Source organism: Zingiber officinale, chromosome 7A (assembly GCF_018446385.1).
Source record: "Zingiber officinale cultivar Zhangliang chromosome 7A, Zo_v1.1, whole genome shotgun sequence".
Lineage (NCBI taxonomy): Eukaryota > Viridiplantae > Streptophyta > Magnoliopsida > Zingiberales > Zingiberaceae > Zingiber > Zingiber officinale.
This window is the reverse complement of record NC_055998.1, coordinates 2,723,280-2,742,536: the sequence shown is the minus strand read 5'-3', so window position 1 is coordinate 2,742,536 and position 19,257 is coordinate 2,723,280. Positions and strand designations below refer to the sequence as shown.

At 36.0% G+C, this 19,257-nt stretch overlaps 3 protein-coding genes across 3 annotated transcripts; all 3 read left to right on the top strand.

The window, feature by feature from the left end:
• Window positions 1–853: 853 nt before the first annotated feature.
• Window positions 854–2,252, top strand: LOC121999848 (inorganic pyrophosphatase 2-like). The gene is made up of 4 exons (XM_042554482.1): window positions 854–1,063; window positions 1,156–1,277; window positions 1,361–1,562; window positions 1,668–2,252. The coding sequence occupies exons 1-4, from the start codon at window positions 926–928 to the stop codon at window positions 2,028–2,030; spliced, it is 825 nt and encodes a 274-aa protein (XP_042410416.1). The 5' UTR covers window positions 854–925; the 3' UTR covers window positions 2,031–2,252.
• Window positions 2,253–2,839: 587 nt separating this feature from the next.
• LOC121999847 (cytochrome P450 711A1-like) lies at window positions 2,840–5,007 on the top strand. The gene is made up of 5 exons (XM_042554480.1): window positions 2,840–3,134; window positions 3,267–3,419; window positions 3,490–4,246; window positions 4,334–4,429; window positions 4,516–5,007. Exons 1-5 carry the CDS (start codon window positions 2,920–2,922, stop codon window positions 4,849–4,851), a joined length of 1,557 nt encoding a protein of 518 aa, XP_042410414.1. The 5' UTR covers window positions 2,840–2,919; the 3' UTR covers window positions 4,852–5,007.
• Window positions 5,008–17,417: 12,410 nt separating this feature from the next.
• LOC122001991 lies at window positions 17,418–18,368 on the top strand. The gene has a single exon (XM_042557005.1). It carries the CDS (start codon window positions 17,418–17,420, stop codon window positions 18,366–18,368), a length of 951 nt encoding a protein of 316 aa, XP_042412939.1.
• The last annotated feature ends 889 nt before the right edge of the window (window positions 18,369–19,257 follow it).

The window sequence follows — 19,257 nt, the reverse complement described above, 5'->3', positions numbered from 1 at the left end:
ATATCAGGTCATAATCTCAAAATTCTTAACGACACGCCACATTATTCCTGAAGACGCTGGCTTGTTCTCCACTTCACCTTTCTTCCTTTGGTGTCATATCATGTACTTCCATTGAGATTCTATGCTATAGATTGATCCAAAAGAAATGGGATAATGTGTTCTCTTATCCTTGTTGTTTATCTATATCATCAAGATGAATTTATCTCAACTATATATTTGAGATCAAATATCTCCATAAATCTCAAGTAAATTATATACAAGAGTATGATATATAACAGTTCTTTGAAAAAAAAATTATCCTTCATTTTAACAGATAACAATTGTCTTAACTCGCCCATCATGCTTCCTTTTTCTTAATTTTTTTTAATGAAAACTAAATTGAGCAGTGACAAGATACTTCTCTGACTCTGCTCTCTGTTTGTTTTTATTCAAATAAAGAAATGTTGTTGATTCACATTTAAGCTTGAGCTTAACTGAAGGCATATACAGTTATCTTTTTCCCCTAACCATTCTTTTAAACGAGGCAACAACTTTAACTGAAGGAACCAATAACATTGTAAGAGAATTTTTTAACTGAGGAAAGTGAACTATAGCTAGATTCACAAGTCATAAACATTGGCATTTTCCTGATTCTGAGAGCATATTCACAGAATGACAGAATCAGATCCTAAATTTCCTTGTGATCCTGAGCAGCATGGTGCAACTATAACTGATTAATAGGGTTGCTGTCGCCCCACAGCACAATTAATATTTAATTGAAACTGAAGAAGGCGAGCAGGAATCATTGTCCTTCCTAATATTCCTTCAATTGGCATCCAAGTTTGTTATAAATACCCATTTAAAATCTCCCTCTTAGCTCATCCACTGCAACAAGAGTTGTGAAGAAAACTAGAGGGTTCTGCATCTTTCTCCTCACTTCTCTGCCATGGCCGATGTTGTTGTGGTGTTCGACTTCGACAAGACAATCATCGACTGTGACAGCGATAACTGGGTCATCGATGTGCTTGGTGGAACACAAATCTTTGATGAGTTGCTGAAAACCCTGCCATGGAACTCTGCCATGGTTAACATTTCATAGTTCATGGAATGGTACATGTTCCTTATTTCCTGGAGGACCTTCTTGGCTAACTTTTCGGAGCATATTTTTGTCTTCAGGATACAGTAATGAGGGAACTCCATTCGATGGGACGAACGATTGAAGATATCAAAGAAAGCCTGAGGAAAGCTCCTCTGCCATCCAATACCATTTCTGCAATCAAATCAGCTTATGATCTCGGGTAACTATTTAGTTCCTGCAATCAAAAATCTCAATGTAATCTGACTCTTGTGTCCTATGTGGTGGCTGCAATGCGATTCTCAGGTGTGAGCTGCGGATTGTTAGTGATGCCAATAGAATGTTCATTGAGACCATTCTGGAGCACCATGGCCTAATCAACTACTTCTCAGAAATCAACACAAATCCATGCTCTGTTGACGAAGGGAGGCTGAGAATTTTTCCTTATCATGACTTCCAGACTAATTCATCCCATGGGTGCAGCCTCTGTCCTCCAAATATGTGCAAGGTGAGTTGTCTTCCTGTTCTAAGCTCTCATGAAACTATCATGTAATGCTTTGCTAATTTAATTATATCCTGGAATTAGACTTTCAGAAGGTTTCTGGATATGCAGGGTATTATTGTGGAGAGGATTCAAGATTGGGCATTGGCAAAGGGGAAGAGAATTATTTATCTAGGTGATGGAAAAGGAGACTACTGCCCTTCGCTGAAGCTCAAGGAAGAAGACTGTGTAATGCCGAGGAAGAGCTACCCCCTCTGGGAGCTCATAATTGGCAATCCTCTGGCCGTCAGAGCCAAGATCCATGGATGGAGCGATGCAGAGGAGCTGGAGAGAATCTTGCTTCAGCTCATCAAAGACCCGAACATGGCTGACCACCAGAATGCTGAACTCTTCATTTCAAGTGATTGCAAGTCACAGACTGTGCCACTGTCTGCGCATGAGGCTTTGCCGAAGGCTCTGCCTGTTCCTAACTAAGACGAAACTGGCTCAATTACCATGACATAAACATATAAGACGAGTCCATTTTCTAAGAGCTTAGGCTTTTAGGATTATGGTAGTAATTAAGCACCATTAATTAAATATTAACTGTAAACTATCTAACTAGGGACAAAAGTCCCACCACCATATATTGTGTTCACGCTTCGCTCAAGTTTCTGAAATAAATTAAGAAGCTCTCCCTATAGATCTTCATAATCATTTTTTTTTTAGGAAATGATGACATTGCACTCTCAAATGCTCTTTCCCTATAGATCTAAGTTAATCTTCACTTAATACAATAGCTTCAGTTGGAAAGAGTGAGCAGCTATGTATTGATTCACTGACAAACTTCAAAGAGTGAACTATATTTTGAATGTTTATATACTATTTCAACCAATTAATCAATCACTTGTTATTATCTCGATGAATCTCCTCCAATTTACCATCAAAGTTTTAGCTAAAGAATTTTGATGGTAAGATAACCTAATAGTTTGGCTACATAGATGAATTTCTGGATGTATGCTTGCTTAATTTACTAGAGTTAAATTTAACGATGATGCATAAATATACTCTATTTAAATCAAACGATTCATTGCAGTTGCAGACAAATTCAAATAGGATCCGCCATCGGATGTGGATCTATGCGACCGAGACGTGATCTTAATCGATCCATTAAGGGAGATAAGACAAAAATCAGGTAGAGTAGAATCCTATATAATAATAATAACAATAATAATAATAATAATAATAAAAGCAGAGCAGGCGAGGACAAAATCCAGGTTTCGGCATCTAATCCTTCCGATGATACTGAATTCAAGGCTTGATAATATTACATCTCAAACTCCGCAAAGGTGGGACGACATACAATCACTAGCTACCTTCAACTATGGAATTTGGATTTGGATGGCCGGCGGCGGATTACATCTTCACAGCGGCGGCCTTGTCGGTCGGCTTCTTGCTGTACTTCTACGCGCCGTGCTGGGCGGTGAGGAAGGTCCCCGGTCCGCCGGCGCTGCCGCTCGTGGGCCATCTTCCCTTGCTCGGAAAGCATGGGCCGGAGGTCTTCGGTGTCCTCGCTAAAACCTACGGGCCAATCTTCAGGTCAATCCGTCCCTCCCTCCGTCTCTCATGCATGAATTTCCCGCTTCGATCGAGTTTTTCAGTTGGAAATTGAGATTAGATTAGATTTCAAACCAAATCGGTGTACGTCCTGATTCGCTAACTGATCTTCAGGTTCCACTTGGGGAGACAACCCATCGTCATCGTCGCCGACGCCGACCTCTGCAAAGAGATAGGAATCAAACGATTCAAGAGCCTTCCCAACCGCGCCCTCCCTTCCGCTGTTACTGGATCTCCCCTCCACAGCAAGGGCCTCTTCAACACCAAGTATATCTATATATTGGAAATTGGAATCGTAAGATAGATCGAGAATTAGAGCTAATTCGTTCTATTGCAGGGATTCAAGGTGGTCCGGCATGAGAAACACCATCATTTCCATGTACCAGCCCGCCCACTTGGCCTCCCTCATACCCTCCATGCTATCCTACATCAACACTGCGACGGAGCAGATCGCCGCCACGCCGCCACATGAAGACGTGGCCTTCTCCAAGATCTCGCTCCAGCTGTCCACCGACATCATCGGCGACGCCGCCTTCGGCGTAAACTTCGGCCTCTCCAAGGGAACTGCGCCGGACGGCGATGATGAGGTGTCTGAATTCGTCAAAGAGCACTTGTACTCCACCACTTCCATCAAAATGGACCTCTCCGGCTCCCTCTCCATCATCCTCGGCCTCATTTGCCCCGTCCTGCAAGAGCCGTTTCGGCAAGTCCTGAAGAGGATCCCGGGGACGGCGGATTGGAAGATCGAGAGGACCAACTTGAATCTAAGCAGCAAGCTGAACAAGATAGTCGCCGGCAGGGAGAAAGCGAAGCGAAGGGGGGCCAACGACTTCCTGTCATTGATACTCAACGCGAGGGACGCCGGTGGGGCGTCCGAGGAGCTCTTCACGGCGGACTACATCAGCGCGCTGGCGTACGAGCACTTGCTCGCCGGCTCGGCCACCACTTCCTTCACTCTGTCGTCGGTGATTTATCTGGTGACGCAGCACCCGGAGGTGGAGGAGAAATTGATTGGGGAGATCGATAGGTTCGGGCCGTTTGATTTGGTTCCGACTGCAGAGGACCTTCAACACAAGTTCCCCTACCTTGATCAAGTCTTTGCCTCTTAATAATTTGTATTCATTCTGTAAATCCAAACAAGAACAGACCTGCACTAATTTCCATCTATCGCTTGCTTGCAGGTTATAAAAGAATCCATGAGATTCTATACAGTGTCGCCACTCATAGGTAGGCATGCATCCCAAGATGTTGAAATTGGGGGCTATTTCCTCCCCAAGGTACGTATCATCACCACCATTATATATTCTCAAGTACAACGACAATGGATTGCTCGATGTCTTTAACCAAATGGTTCTTGTTGCAGGGTACATGGGTTTGGCTAGCTCCGGGGGTGCTGGAGAAGGACCCGAAGTACTTCCCTGAGCCTCACTTGTTCCGGCCGGAGCGGTTCGATCTCGCCGGTGACGAGGAGAAGCAAAGGCATCCGTACGCGCACATCCCGTTCGGGATTGGCCCCAGGGCTTGCATTGCCCAGAAATTTGCAGTGCAGGAGATCAAATTGGCAGTCATCTATCTGTATCGCCACTTTATTTTCAGGCACTCTCCTAAGATGGAATCCCCACTGGAGTTTCAGTATGGAATCGTGGTCAACTTCAAGCATGGAGTCAAGCTTCGCGCCGTCAAGAGATCCAGAGCTTAATTTGCGGTGCTTCAATTCTGGGTTTTCTGCAAATCAGAATGTGTGTCTATGGTTTTTTTTTTTTTTTTTTGGATCGGCCGCTTTTTAATGTATGAAGAAATAAATGCTTAGAACGTTGAAGGAAGCAGTACAAAGGAAGATTCTGAGCAATCATATATTCATATTGTGGTTATTGTAAAACACACTCATATTATCTTTATATAAATTTAATTTTTAATATGGCGAGTTGATCCTGAATGGTACTAGTTTTTTGGTTGTTTTTTTAAAAAAAAAATAGCTTACGTAGAAAAATTATTTAAAATATAATATAAAAAGGCTTTGGTGATCATTTTGAATTGATAATTTTTATGTAAAAATCATACCATAAAATGATTTACAAGATAATTATGTTTGGTAATTAAAATTTGTAATGTAATATAATATAATATAATGTAATGTAATTAATATTAAGAAAAATTATCTATGTGGTTCTTGAATTTTTTAAATCATCTATTTTTAGCCTTCTAACTTTTTTAATTGTCTACTTTTGGCCCTCCAATTTTTTTCTGAACAAATCAATCATTTAATTATTTTTTAACTAGTCACTTATGACTCTTTCGTCAAGTTTTTCTAAAAAGATTAACGAAAATTACGAAGCGTATCTCCTGCGTACCTTTTAGAGGGGTAAAACATAGAAGAGGTGGCAGATCTCATACCAGTAGCAGCATTAAATAAAGCGAAGTTATAGAGCACAGCGCTGCCAACACCCTTCCACAAAAGGCTGTAGAACTTTTGGCGGTCAACTAGAGGAGTGAATAGCCCAGCAAAGAAAAACAACCTTCCTTAAATTTTATAGCTTAATAATTATCAACACTTGTAAAAAATAGTTAAAAGACTAAAAAAGACAAGGCACAAAGAAATTACTTAGTTACAATCGGGAAGGTTGTTAATTCAAGAAAGATGTAAAGCTCACTAAAATTCTCCTCTGGGCGAAGAAGTCTCTTACAGCAATTAGATATCACAATTAGAAAGTTAAACAAAAGAAATTATTTACAAGTGTTCTGTCTAAACTTCTGGGACCAGACATATATTATAGCTCTGGTCGGGGTGCCTAGAAAGGGACAAACTTTTATCCCCGTCATAATAGGAAGCGCCATGTTGCGTTTCGGATTACTTTTGGTTTCTCATCCCTCGAGTACAAAAAAAAATATATTATTATGTTTAGTTAAAGAGTTGGATACTATGTATATATATAATCTTTGATTATAAAAATGATTATATTCTTTTGTTTGATGTCCATTATTTTTTATAAAAAATTTAATTTATATTATTATAAAATAATAAAAATATTCATATAATTAAATTTAAGTAATTTTATTACTTCTCTCAGATTAAACCAGACTAAATTAAATCACTACCACCTCTGGATGGTGACGCTGCCATGGCTCACCCAAGGCCACGCCTTCCCCTTCCTCGAGCTCTCCAAACGCCTCTCCGTCCTCGTCCACCTTGTCTCCTCCCTCGCCATGCTCGCCTCGCTCTAGCCCTATCTCCATTCCGAGTCCCACCCTTTCGTCCACCTTGTTGAACCCCCACCCCCACCCGAAGAACCTCTGCGCCCCTGATTTCGACCACCTCCTCGCATGCCTCCACCCCAATGTTCTCTTCTATGACTTCATTCAACCCTAGGCTCCCCTCGTTGCCTCTGTCATCGCCATCTCCACCATCCAGTTTCTAACCACCGCAGTCTCCACCGCTATCTTCAATTCGCGCACTATTCCCGCTACCCCAATTAGGATCTCCCCTTTCTGTCACTCTGCCTCGATGCCAAGGAAAACCTCAAGCACATTGCTGGGATGAACCAGATCGCCAACGACATCTCCGACCTCGACCGCTTCTTCTAGTGCATGGATTGATCCACCGGCTTCATCGGCGTAAGAACCTTTTGGGAGATCAAGGCCAAGTATATCAACCACTTCGAGTAGGAGATCAGGAAGGAGGTCATCCCGGTGGGCTCGCTCATACCGAACAATGACAATATCGATGGTGATGGAAGTACCCTTTCGGTGATGAAGTGGTGGGATGAGAAAGTGGCGGATTCGATGGTGCTCGCCACGTTCAAGGGCGAATACTTCATGGAGGTGGTGTCAGTGCAACTTGAGGGCTGGTTTAATCGAAGAGATGATAGTACTATAATTATATTTGACATTTAAATTTTAGTTAAATATTGGACCTGAAATGTAATTGGATTACATGTTATTAGCCTTTTAATCAGATTATAAAAATTTATTATTTTTTGTAATCCAGAAAATTATACCAAATAAAGTAATCAATCTTATAATATGATCTTGATTATATTACAAGGTTGATCACCCATTACCAAACATAGATTTTTGAAGAGAACTCAGAAATTAAAGAATTCATCAATAAGACATTAGGTTGCATTTATTTAGGGGTAATGTAATTGAGCTTGTTAATAAAATTTATAATGTAATGTAGATAAAAGAGTCGTATAATAATCTTTGATTACAAGGATGATTATATTCTTTTGTTTGATGTCCATTATTTTTTTATAAAGAATGTAGTTCATATTATTATAAAATGATAAAAATATCCTGTAACATCTGCCAGCGGCAGCGGTCGATAATGGTCAACGACGGCTGACGGAGGTGGTAGGCGGTCGGCGACCGACGGCGGCAGCGATGTCAATGATCGATTGGTGTAGGAAATAGACTAGGGATATATTTGGTATTTAAATTTTAGTTAAAGATTTAGTTTGGAATGTATTTTAATTCACATGGTCTTGGCATTATAATCTAGATTAAAAATTTTATTATCTTTTATAATTTAGATTATATTAAATTATAGTTTTAAAACGGTACCAAATCTATCAAATAAAATAAAGTAATTAATATTATAATATAATTTTAATTATATTATAAGACTGGTTACCGAAATGATTAATTTAAATCTTTTAGAATATTTAAATAAGATATAAAATTAGTCATTTAATAATATCTTCAACATTGTCAAACCTGGCCTTTCGGTATTAGAGACAGCAAAAGCATGTTGACTTCATATCTCTTATTTGAAGATTCTATTTGACTTTGTATTTTAATGAATGTGGTAGGTGATGAAATACTTAGTGGTGTTCATATGAGTTCATGGCGTCGTGATGGCCAGATTTATCTTTAGTCTAAATGTATATGCACATATTCAATGAATAATTAATAAATTTTTAAATATAATAAAATAGGTATTAATGTGTTTGATTTAAATTATCATATATAATTTTAATTATATAATTATCAGATACTCATATGAAAAATTAAATATAACTAAATGTTATTTAATTTAATCTAAATAATCCAATAAAAATATATTTATTTTAAGAATTTAATCAATAATCTAATTTAATATTTTATTATATTACCTCAGTTATAAAATCAACTATACATATTATTTTTTCAATTTTTCTTTAATTTTATTTTTTTTATTTTATTTTATGTTTTTTTAATTTTTACTTTTTTTACTTTTTCATGGTTCATGTTTTTTACGTTTTTTTTTATTTTTTTACTATTTTTTTCCTTTTTTTACAATTTTTTATTTTTTATTTGTTTTTTTACGTTTTTTTATTTTTTATTTATTTTTCTACTTTTTTAATTTTTAATGTTTTTTTTTTTTAAATTATTTTTTTTTACGTTTTTTTATTTTTAAATGCCTTTTCTCTTTGTAATTTTATTTTAGATTTTTCATATTTTTCTCTTATCGGAGGATATTTTTAGTTACAAAAATTTGTTGGCCCTGAAAAATCTCAATTTTTCAAGGTTTTTCGATTCCAAGCTGCATGTTCCTTTTACTACAAAAAAATACTGATTTAGGGACGAAAATTTAGGACAAATATTTTTCGTCCCCAAATCGCAACAAGTTTGGCGACAAAAATAAATTTTGATCCAAATTAGCAACGAAATCTGCAACAAAATATTTTCGTCGCAAATTCCCAACGAAAACTATTTTCGTCACAAAATTCGTTCCAAATTCTAGGACGAATTCTGGATTCGTCCCAGATTCTAGAACAAATCCAGGATTCGTCCCAAAATCTAGGACGAATCCAAAATTCATCCCAGATTGAAAAAATTTAAAAAATATTAAAAAAAATTATAAGGGATGAATCCATGGATTCGTCCCCAATTCTGGGACAAATCCTGGATTCGTCCCAAAATCGAAATATTTTTTTTTAAAAAAAATAATCGAAAATTTTAAATATGGATCTTGAGATATCAAAATTTTATGATAAAAGTTTCTATGTGTTTTTATCATTCTCCTAATGGAAAAATATCCTCAACTATAATTTTGACCTAATATTTTGAGTGTGGTGATTTTTTAATCTGAATTTGACGTAATTAGGGTAAAAAAATCACCACACAAAATATATTAGGTTAAAATTATGGATGAGGACATATTTATGATCGGTACAAAATTAGGAACCCATACAAACTTGTTTCATGAAATTATGACATCTCTAGATCCATATTTAGTGTTTCCGATTAATTTTATTTTATTTTTAAATATGGCACGAATCCAAGATTCGTCCCAGATTTTAAAAAAAATTATTCGAAAGCCCCAAATATGGACCTAAAGATCTCGAAATTTCATGAAACAAGTTTCTATGAGTTTGTATTTTTCTCCCCATCATAAAAATATCATAATCCAGAATTATAACCTAATATATTGAGTATGGTGATTTTTTTTAACATGAATATGACCTAATTCATGGTAAAAAATCACTACACTTAATATATTAAGTTAAAATTATGAATAAAAATGTTTTTAAGATAACGAGAAAATTAGAAACCCATAGACACTTGTTTCATAAAATTTCGGCATCTCTAGGTCCATATATAGTGAAACATAGATTAATTATTCTTTAATTCTTTTTTTTTTTAATCTGAGACGAATCTTGGATTCGTCCCAAATTTTGGGACGAATCCAAGAATTTGTCTCAAATTCTGAGACGAATCCAGGATTCGTCCAAGATTTAAAAAAAAATAAAAAAAAAAGAAAATCATTCGGAAGCCTCAAATATGGACCTAGAGATGTTGAAATTTAATGAAACAAGTTTCTATATATTCATATTTTTCTCTTCATTATAAAAATATCATAATCCAGAATTTTAACCTAATATATTGAGTGTGGTGATTTTTTTTAACATGAATATGACCTAATTTATGGTAAAAAAATCGTCACACTCAATATATTATGTTAAAATTATGGATGAAGATATTTTTAAGATCACAAGAAAATTAGAAACTCATAGAAACTTGTTTTATGAAATTCCGAAATCTCTATATCCATATAAGTGAAACATAGATAGTTTACTATTAATTAGATATGTTAACGTTCAACGCATGTTTGAATATGTGTCTAACACCTAAAATATAGATCTACAGATGTCAGAATTTCATGAAACAAGAGTCTATGAGTTTCTAATTTTCTTATGATCATAAATATATCCTCATCCTTAATTTAGAAATAATATATTGAGTATCATGATTTTTTTAACTTGAATTAGGTGAAATTCGGGTTAACAAATCACCACACAAAATATATTACGTTAAAATTATGGATGAGGACATATTTACGATCGGTACAAAATTAGAAATTCATAGAAACTTATTTTATGAAATTCTTAGATTTCTAGGTCCATATTTGGGGCTTCTGAATTATTTTATTTTTATTTTTTTAAATCTAGGACGAATCCAAGATTCGTCCCAGATTTTAAAAAATTTTAAAAATCATTCGGAAGCCCCAAATATGGACATAAAGATCTCAGAATTTCATGAAACAAGTTTCTATGGGTTTCTAATTTTCTCTTTATCATGAAAATATCATAATCCAGAACTTTAACCTAATATATTGAGTGTGGTGATTTTTTTTAACACGATTATGACCTAATTCATGTTAAAAAATCACCTCACTCAATATATTATGTTAAAATTATGGATGAAGATATATTTAAGATTATGAGAAAATTAGGAATTCATAGAAACTTGTTTCATGAAATTCTGATATATCTAGGTCCATATTTAGGCCTTCTGAATGATTTTTCTTTTCTTTTCATTTTTTTAAAATCTGGAACGAATCCTGGATTCATCCCAGAATTTGGGATGAATTCCTGGATTCGTCCCAAATTCTGGGATGAATCTAGGATTCGTCCCAGATTTAAAAAAAATAATAAAAAAAATATTCAAAAATCTCAAATATGGACATAGAGATATGTGAATTTCATTAAACAAGTTTCTATGTGTTCTTGATTTTCTCCTCATCATGAAAATATCATAATCGAGAATTTTAACCTAATATATTGAGTATGGTGATTTTTTGAACATGATTATGACCCAATTCTTGTTAAAAAATCACCATACTCAATATATTATGTTAAAATTATGGATAAGGACATATTTACGATTGGTGCAAAATTATGAACTCATAGAAACTTATTTCATAAAATTTCGACATCTCTAGGTTCATATTTGGGACATCCGAATATTTTTTTTTTATTTTATTTTTTTTTAAATCTGGAACAAATCCTAGATTCGTCCCGGAATATGGGATGAATTCAGGATTCATCCCATATTTTTAAAAAAAATAAAAAATGAAAAATCATTCGAAAGCCCCAAATATAGATCTAAAGATGTCAGAATTTTATGAAACAAGTTTCTATGGATTCCTAATTTTCTCCTCATCATGAAAATATCATAATCCAGATTTTTAACCTAATATATTGAGTGTGGTGATTTTTTTAACATGATTATGACCTAATTCATGTTAAAAAATCACCCAACTCAATATATTAGGTTAAAATTATGTATGAAGATATTTTTAAGATCACGAGGAAATTAAGAACTCATAGAAATTTGTTTCATAAAATTTCAACATCTCTAGATTCATATTTAGTGAAACATAGATAGTTTACTATTAATTAGATATGTTAACGTTCAACATATATTTGAATATGTGTCTAACACCTAAAATATAGACTACAGATGTTAGAATTTTATGAAACAAGTTTCTATGAGTTCCTAATTTTCTCCTCATCATGAAAATATCATAATTCAGAATTTTAACCTAATATATTGAGTGTGGTGATTATTTTAACATGATTATGACCTAATTCATGTTAAAAAATCAACCCACTCAATATATTTGTTAAAATTATGGATGAGGACATATTTACAATCGGTAGTAAATTAGAAACCCATAGAAACTTGTTTCATAAAATTCCAACATCTCTAGGTCTATATTTGAGGCTTCCGAATGATTTTTTTTTCTTTTTAAATATGTGATGAATCCTGGATTCGTCCCAGAATTTGGGATGAATCCTGGATTCATCCTAGATTTAAAAAAATAAAAAAAATCATTTGAAAGCCCCAAATATAGACATAGAGATCTCAGAATTTCATGAAACAAGTTTCTATGGGTTCCTAATTTTCTCTTCATCATGAAAATATCATAATTATAACCTAATATATTAAGTGTGGTAATTTTTTTAACACGACTATAATCTAATTCATGTTATAAAATCACCCTACTCAATATATTATATTAAAATTATGGATGAAGATATTTTTAAGATCACGAGAAAATTAGGAACTCATAGAAACTTGTTTCATGAAATTCCGACATCTCTAAGTCCATATTTGGAGCTTCTGAATGATTTTTTTTTTTTTTTTTTTTTTTTTTAAATCTGGGATGAATCCTGGATTTGTCCCAAATTTTGGGATGAATCCAGGAATTCGTCCCAAATTCTAATTCTGGGACGAATCCAGGATTTATCCCAGATTTAAAAAAATAAAAAAAATTATTCGGAAGCCCCAAATATGGACCTAGAGATCTCGGAATTTCATGAAACAAATTTCTATGTGTTCATAATTTTCTCCTTATCATGAAAATATTATAATTCAGAATTTTAACCTAATATATTGTGTGTGGTAATTTTTTTAACATGATTATGACCTAATTAATATTAAAAAATCACCCCACTCAATATATTATGTTAAAATTATGGATGAGGACATATTTACGATCGGTAGAAAATTAGGAACCCATAAAAATTTGTTTCATAAAATTCTGACATCTCTAGGTCTTATTTTATTTGTCAACGTGTGATTATTTAGCACGATCGACAGATAAATGTGGGTACTTCTTACCTTGATTATATAGTGCTTTGATCTTAGTGCATGAGCTATATTCGGATAGTTACTGTATTTACCTTGACTCCACTCATATTTTTCCTGAGTTTGATACTTATCCACTCGATCTTTAAGATAATCGATTTGATGTCTATACAGTCTCTCGTTGTCATCCATGATATATAGCAGATACTAGATACCATGCTTACTTGCTTTGATTGTTGTTTATTCACATACCTTATTGAGCATGCTGGTTTACTGTAGCATACCTGACTTCTGTTTATATATATGTGAAGGTTGCTGCATCTTGCGCATCATATCATTTCGTGCATGTTAATGACAAATTCTCCCTTGTGGTCGAGAGAGTCGTTGAACAGGGTCACACACTCGGCCACTCATGTGTAGTGGTAACTGGAGTGTGCTGCTTGTCTTGTAATTCTCCCACTCGATCACTCATGGGTAAGTAGCGGCTGGAGATGTGAGCAGTAGGGACCTCCGTTGCTATGTAGATAGTTAGTTACTATACGCCTATTCACTTGGTCACTCGAGAGTAGTAGCAGCTGGAGTGTTGTACAGTTGTCATTGATCCGACTTCTCGACCATACAGGAGTCGTGGTGCAGAGGGATGGGCAGAGTGACTATCCATGCATGCGCTGTTATTATTATACCTGCTAATATTGTTAATTGTTACTTACGCAGTTATTTTATTATATCCATGTGATATGCTTACATATGTTGAGATATATACCTGTTGCATGTGCTTAGACACTGGCTTACTTGTTAGCAGTATGTATATACCTCACATGTTACCCTTATAGTTATGAGTAGTACTATTGCAGTTTCTTACTTCCCTTGACTTTCTATAACTAGCTTGATATATGGATTCAAGTATGGACATTTATTATGATACCTCTGTAGTTTATGATACTCTTCCTTATGAGATTGCATACCTTTAAATCTCTAGATATATATATTATACTTATGTATTATCTATCTATTACTCGCTGAGTTCCAACACTCACCACCCCATGAACACAACAGATCTTCTGTCCTAAGATTTCCGTGTCCCCATGTCTCCTCACCGATCGGACAGTCATGCCATCCTCATGATATGCACTATATCCTTGAGATGTGATCTACCTCATTCGATCGGCAAGGGGACACGGGTATCTTGGGACAGTGGATATGATCTCCCCCATGAACTGATTTTCCTCCACCAGGTAGTAGGTAAAAGATTTATGGAGTCGTCTGAAGATCCTGTCTGCTAGTTCCATGCGGGTGAGCTAATTAATATACAACTACTTGGTTATGCTCTTTTTGTTTCAGCCATGTGGGTTGTGTATATAACTACGTGGTTGTATTTTATATCCGCCGTGTGGGCTATTGATAGCTTGTGAGTAACCTTATGGTATTGTATACATGTTTCATTTGTCATTGCTATAGGGAAGGTGCTGTCCGATTTTCATCGGACAACCTTATCCTTGGGGCGTGACATCCCAAATTTGGGACGAATTTCCAAGTTCGTCCCAAAATTTTATTTTTTCAAAAATCAAAATAAATGCGTCTAAAATGTAGAAGATGAACCTAGAGAGTTGTGAATCAAATGAAGTTCCTAAAGATTCGTATCGATCTCCTGATCACAATGATACCTCAAATATCTAATAAAATTTTTCAATCATAATAATAATTAGATGAAGTTTATAAATTATATGACCTAGTGAAAAAGAGTTAGAGTTTGAAAATGGTAAAGTAATTTTGATATCCAAAAATCACTCACCTAAATATATTGTGGAAAAATAATATTTGAGGCCATCATTATAATCAGGAGATCGATTCACACCCATAGGAACTTGTTTCATGCGATTCGGAACTCTTTAGGTTCATCTTCTACATTTTGGATGCATTTATTTTGATTTTTGAAAAAAATTAAATTTGGGGACGAACTTAGAAATTCGTCCCAATTTTTTTTTTAAGTTATATTTTTAAAAATTGGAAGATAACCCTAGAAAACTCGGAATGACACAAAACAAGTTTGTATGTATTCATGTTGTTCTCCTGATCTTATTAATGGACTCAAATATAATTTTTAACCAATATAATGATGTTTATAAATTGTTTATCCCAAACGAGTAATAAATATTTAATTCTTATTTCAAAAATTTTAAAACGTTAGTGTATTAATTAAAAATTATGTTTGAGTCCATTAGTAAGATCAGTAGAATAATACAAATCTATAAAAACTTATTTCTTGTACTCCGAGCTCTCTAGCATCATCTTCCAATTTTTAAAAGTATAACCTAAAAAAAAAAAAATTTGAGACGAATTTGGAAATTCGTCCCAAATTTGTGATGAAATTGGGGACAAATATATATTCATGGCCAATTAGTGATGAATCTAGATATTTGTCGCAAATATTACTTTGTTTATGTCAGCTTCTACGTTAAACAATTTTTTTTGTTGCAGTTTTTATAAATTTTTCAACGAAATTTATATTTCGAAGTTGATTGACAATGAATTCTGCTATAAAAATATATTTATTGTTAATTTATGACAAATTTATTTCGTTGTCATTTTCATTGCTAATTAGCGACGAATTAAGTTTTCGTTGCAAAATTCATCGTATATTTGCAATGAATAATATTCGTTTCTAAACTACATTTTTTTATAGTGAATTCACCTCCTCTAGTCTGTCCACCCGATCTAACAATAAGAACATCTTGTAAGATGTTTTTCTATCTTCAGAAGGTATCCGAAAAAGAGAAATTCATAGTAAAGGTAGATCACTAGAAGTAGAGCATTAGATTAATCACTTAACATTGATGTCTTAAGACAGCTAGCTGCAATTTCATAGAGAGGAGAGGAGAAGAGTTGAGTTGCATGATTTGTTTAAGAACAGAGGAGGAAAAAGGAGAATTTTGCTGTTTAGAATTTTACTGTTTGGTTTATATAAGAAAAATCAAAGATATTTTAAAGAATAAGTGTGTTTTAGTAAATACTAAAGTTAGATGTTATTTTTAATATGTGATTTAGTAAATTGCCCTTAGTTAGCTGAATGTGCGTCCACTTAAGTGTGTATCGGCTTTTCAATGTTTGAAGACATCAATGTTAAGTTGACGCACTGCAAAAAGAAATAGTAGTTGAATAAGGGATGATTTCCAAGTAGCTAGGTTCTGAGCATTCATGCCGTGGTTAAAATAAAACATAGTAATAGTTTAGAAGATTCACTCGGATATATAGTTTAAAAGTGAATTTGCACCGAGATACTGAGCCAAAGTTAATTAGACCGATCCGATGATAAAGCAAAACAATGACATCCTTGTTGAGATCAACAATTGAATTGTTAACCAGTTACGCACTTGGATGGATTCGATTTATGCCCAAATCAGCTGCGAAGTACTGCACAGATCCCATCCATAATTCCATATCATGCATTATTTCTTTAAACTAATACTGACGTGCTCAGGCAGAAGTCAAGAGAAGAGATCTATCATCCAATGCAAGAGATGCCTTCTAATCAGACACCAATCAGGCTTCCTTTCACTTACTGGTGCATCGATTCATTTTTTGCGGTGTGGTGTCTTTCCGAATGCTCTCGTGGCCTTTTCTTTCCAGATAACGATTGATTTTGCTGGCATCATGGCTACAGAGGTGATAACGTAAGCGTCTGACGTAACAAAGAAGGAATCGACGAACAGATGGACCCAATCCTAATAAATTCTCCAGAAGTCAAGTGCCGCGTGAAAACAAGAGAAAATGACAAACAAATAAAAGATGATATTAAAATCACGGTTGTAAGTAGTGAAAAGGTTAGTTGTTCGCCCAATGATTACTAACAATTAATGTAGTAATTAAGTGTATTTAAAAAAATAAGTGTGGTTTTTAGTAAATATTAAAGTTAGATGCAGTGAGTTGGTAACTTGCGCGTGGTCGAATGCCGACCACTGATTAATTTATTTTGTCCGTTATGAAGATGTTGACTTGGTCAATAATGTTAGACAAAGACTCACGAGGTCAAGTTGCATTAAAGCGTTCCAACTGCTATTTCGGTGAATTGACAAATATTAAAATAATAAATATACCTTTAACACATTGATTATAATATAGTATAAACTAATTTTAAACTAAAATTTGGTGGTAAAATATAATTAGATGGTAACCACTGTTCAATAAAAATAAAAGATATATTTAGCTCAAAAGTTTATATATTGTGCAAATTCTATTAAGAGTTAATTGAGCATTAAAAATATGATGCAATTTTATAAAAAATGAAAAAACAAACACGTGACTCACGTGCGTTGTCTCTTCCTCAGCCCTTCTATAGAATACCAGCTCCGACTCGTAATCTCCTCATTCACTCCGCCGTCTCCCCTGCATCGAGAGAGAGAGAGAGAGAGGATGTTGGAGGCGTCGGTGTCGTCGATCTTAGCGTCGGTATACTGCTGGTTCACACCGGGTGTCCTCTTCCTGTTCCTCAATCTAGTTATCGGCGGCATCGCTTTCGCCTCCGTATTCACCTCCCGCCACCAGCCCGGAAGCAGCGACACAGGAGCTTACGCCGGACACTACCTCGCCCGGTCACTCTCCCGAAGGTCCTCCGTCGTCCTCGACCGCTTTCGCACCTTCAAGCTCCACGGCGACGAATCCCTTGAGATCCCCGATCTGACCGCCGCCGCCGCCACAGAGGATGCGGACAACGCCAAAGTATCTTCCGGTAACTTCGTCGTTCGATCCCTCTCACGCTCCTCTTCCATCGTCCTCGACGGCCTACGGTCGTCCTTCTACGCCCGTCGCTACGGCTCCGGCCATATCGAGGATCCGACGGACGTCGCGCCTGCCGCTGGGTACGAGGTCAGCGACGATGGCAGAGGGTACTCCGCCGTCCATTCCCTCGCCAGATCCATCTCACGCTCCTCCTCAATCGTACTCGACAGTCTCCGATCCTTCAACCTTCATCGAAGCCCTCCTCCAGACGCCGCCGCCTCAGGCGAGATCGTGGACGAGGGACCCCTGGCCCTCGGGGAGCCACAGAGGGAGAATGAGGAGGACGAGGAGCTGCATCACTTGGACCGGAGCCTTTCGGATACGCATCCGACGGCGGGAGAGATGCCGCGGAAGCTGGCGGTGCGGATGAGGAAGTCGGCCAGCGATAATTCGGCGTTCGCGCACTTTAGCAAGGCGGAGGTGGAGGAGGTAGCGAGGGGGGCCGAGGATGTTGCGGAAGGAGACGCCTACGATCAGGTGGACGCGCGGGCGGACGACTTCATTAACCGGTTCCGGCAGCAGCTGAAGCTGCAGCGTCTGCAGTCCATTTTGAGGTACAAGGAGACACTTAACCATGGAAACTAATTAAAAGGTCAGATCTGGCCATTAAGTTACAATTTATGTTTTTCTAAATAGAGTGTATGACCTTGAATGGAGTATATTATATGTTTCTGCTGTAATTTTGCCTGTATCTTAATGTTGTGTGTTCGGATGGATCTAGTAGTTAATATGAGATATTATTATTATAAGATCTGAGTTCGAATTTCGATAAAATTAAAATAAATAATTTTTTTATATATTAATCAAAAGTTAATAGTGATAAGTGATTTATCATTTTCGCGTTAGACCACGAATTAATAGAAGCGAGACGTACATTAATTACCTTCTGGCTAGCATAATCGTACTTCACACATTCACGTAATTTAACACTATACATGTCCCACACTTTGACTTAAAGACTAGGTCAAAGTCACGAAGATAGAAGGATGTCTAAACAATTAGAGGGGATCGAGCAGCTACCCCACGGCCACCCATTCATGATACGAAGATAGTGGATCGAGCCGTATCAATCTTAGGACGATGTTGTCTCTGATGGTGACCCTAAAGCATATAACAAATGAAACAAAGGGCTTACTTTTCTAGACCAGGAAAATTACCATAGAGAAAGTAGACAGACACATTTTTTAGGACGCACTAATGAAGTGAAGTTAAGTAATAATAGTCCCTTCAAAAATCAATCTGATGCGTTGATGATTGATGATGAAGGATTTCATTCTGTGATCAGGATAGGGGTTAAAGTCAAAATGATTATTACGTGGATAGCATCGATCGATCAGGTGAAACATGTTCCGACCGGAAAAGAAGGTCTTGATCCACCGTCGCCTTCGATACGGGGTGAAACGACCAATGCTCAATGGATTATTGGACGCCGAACAGAGCAGGCGACGAGTTGCAGAAGTCAGGCCGAGCGGCT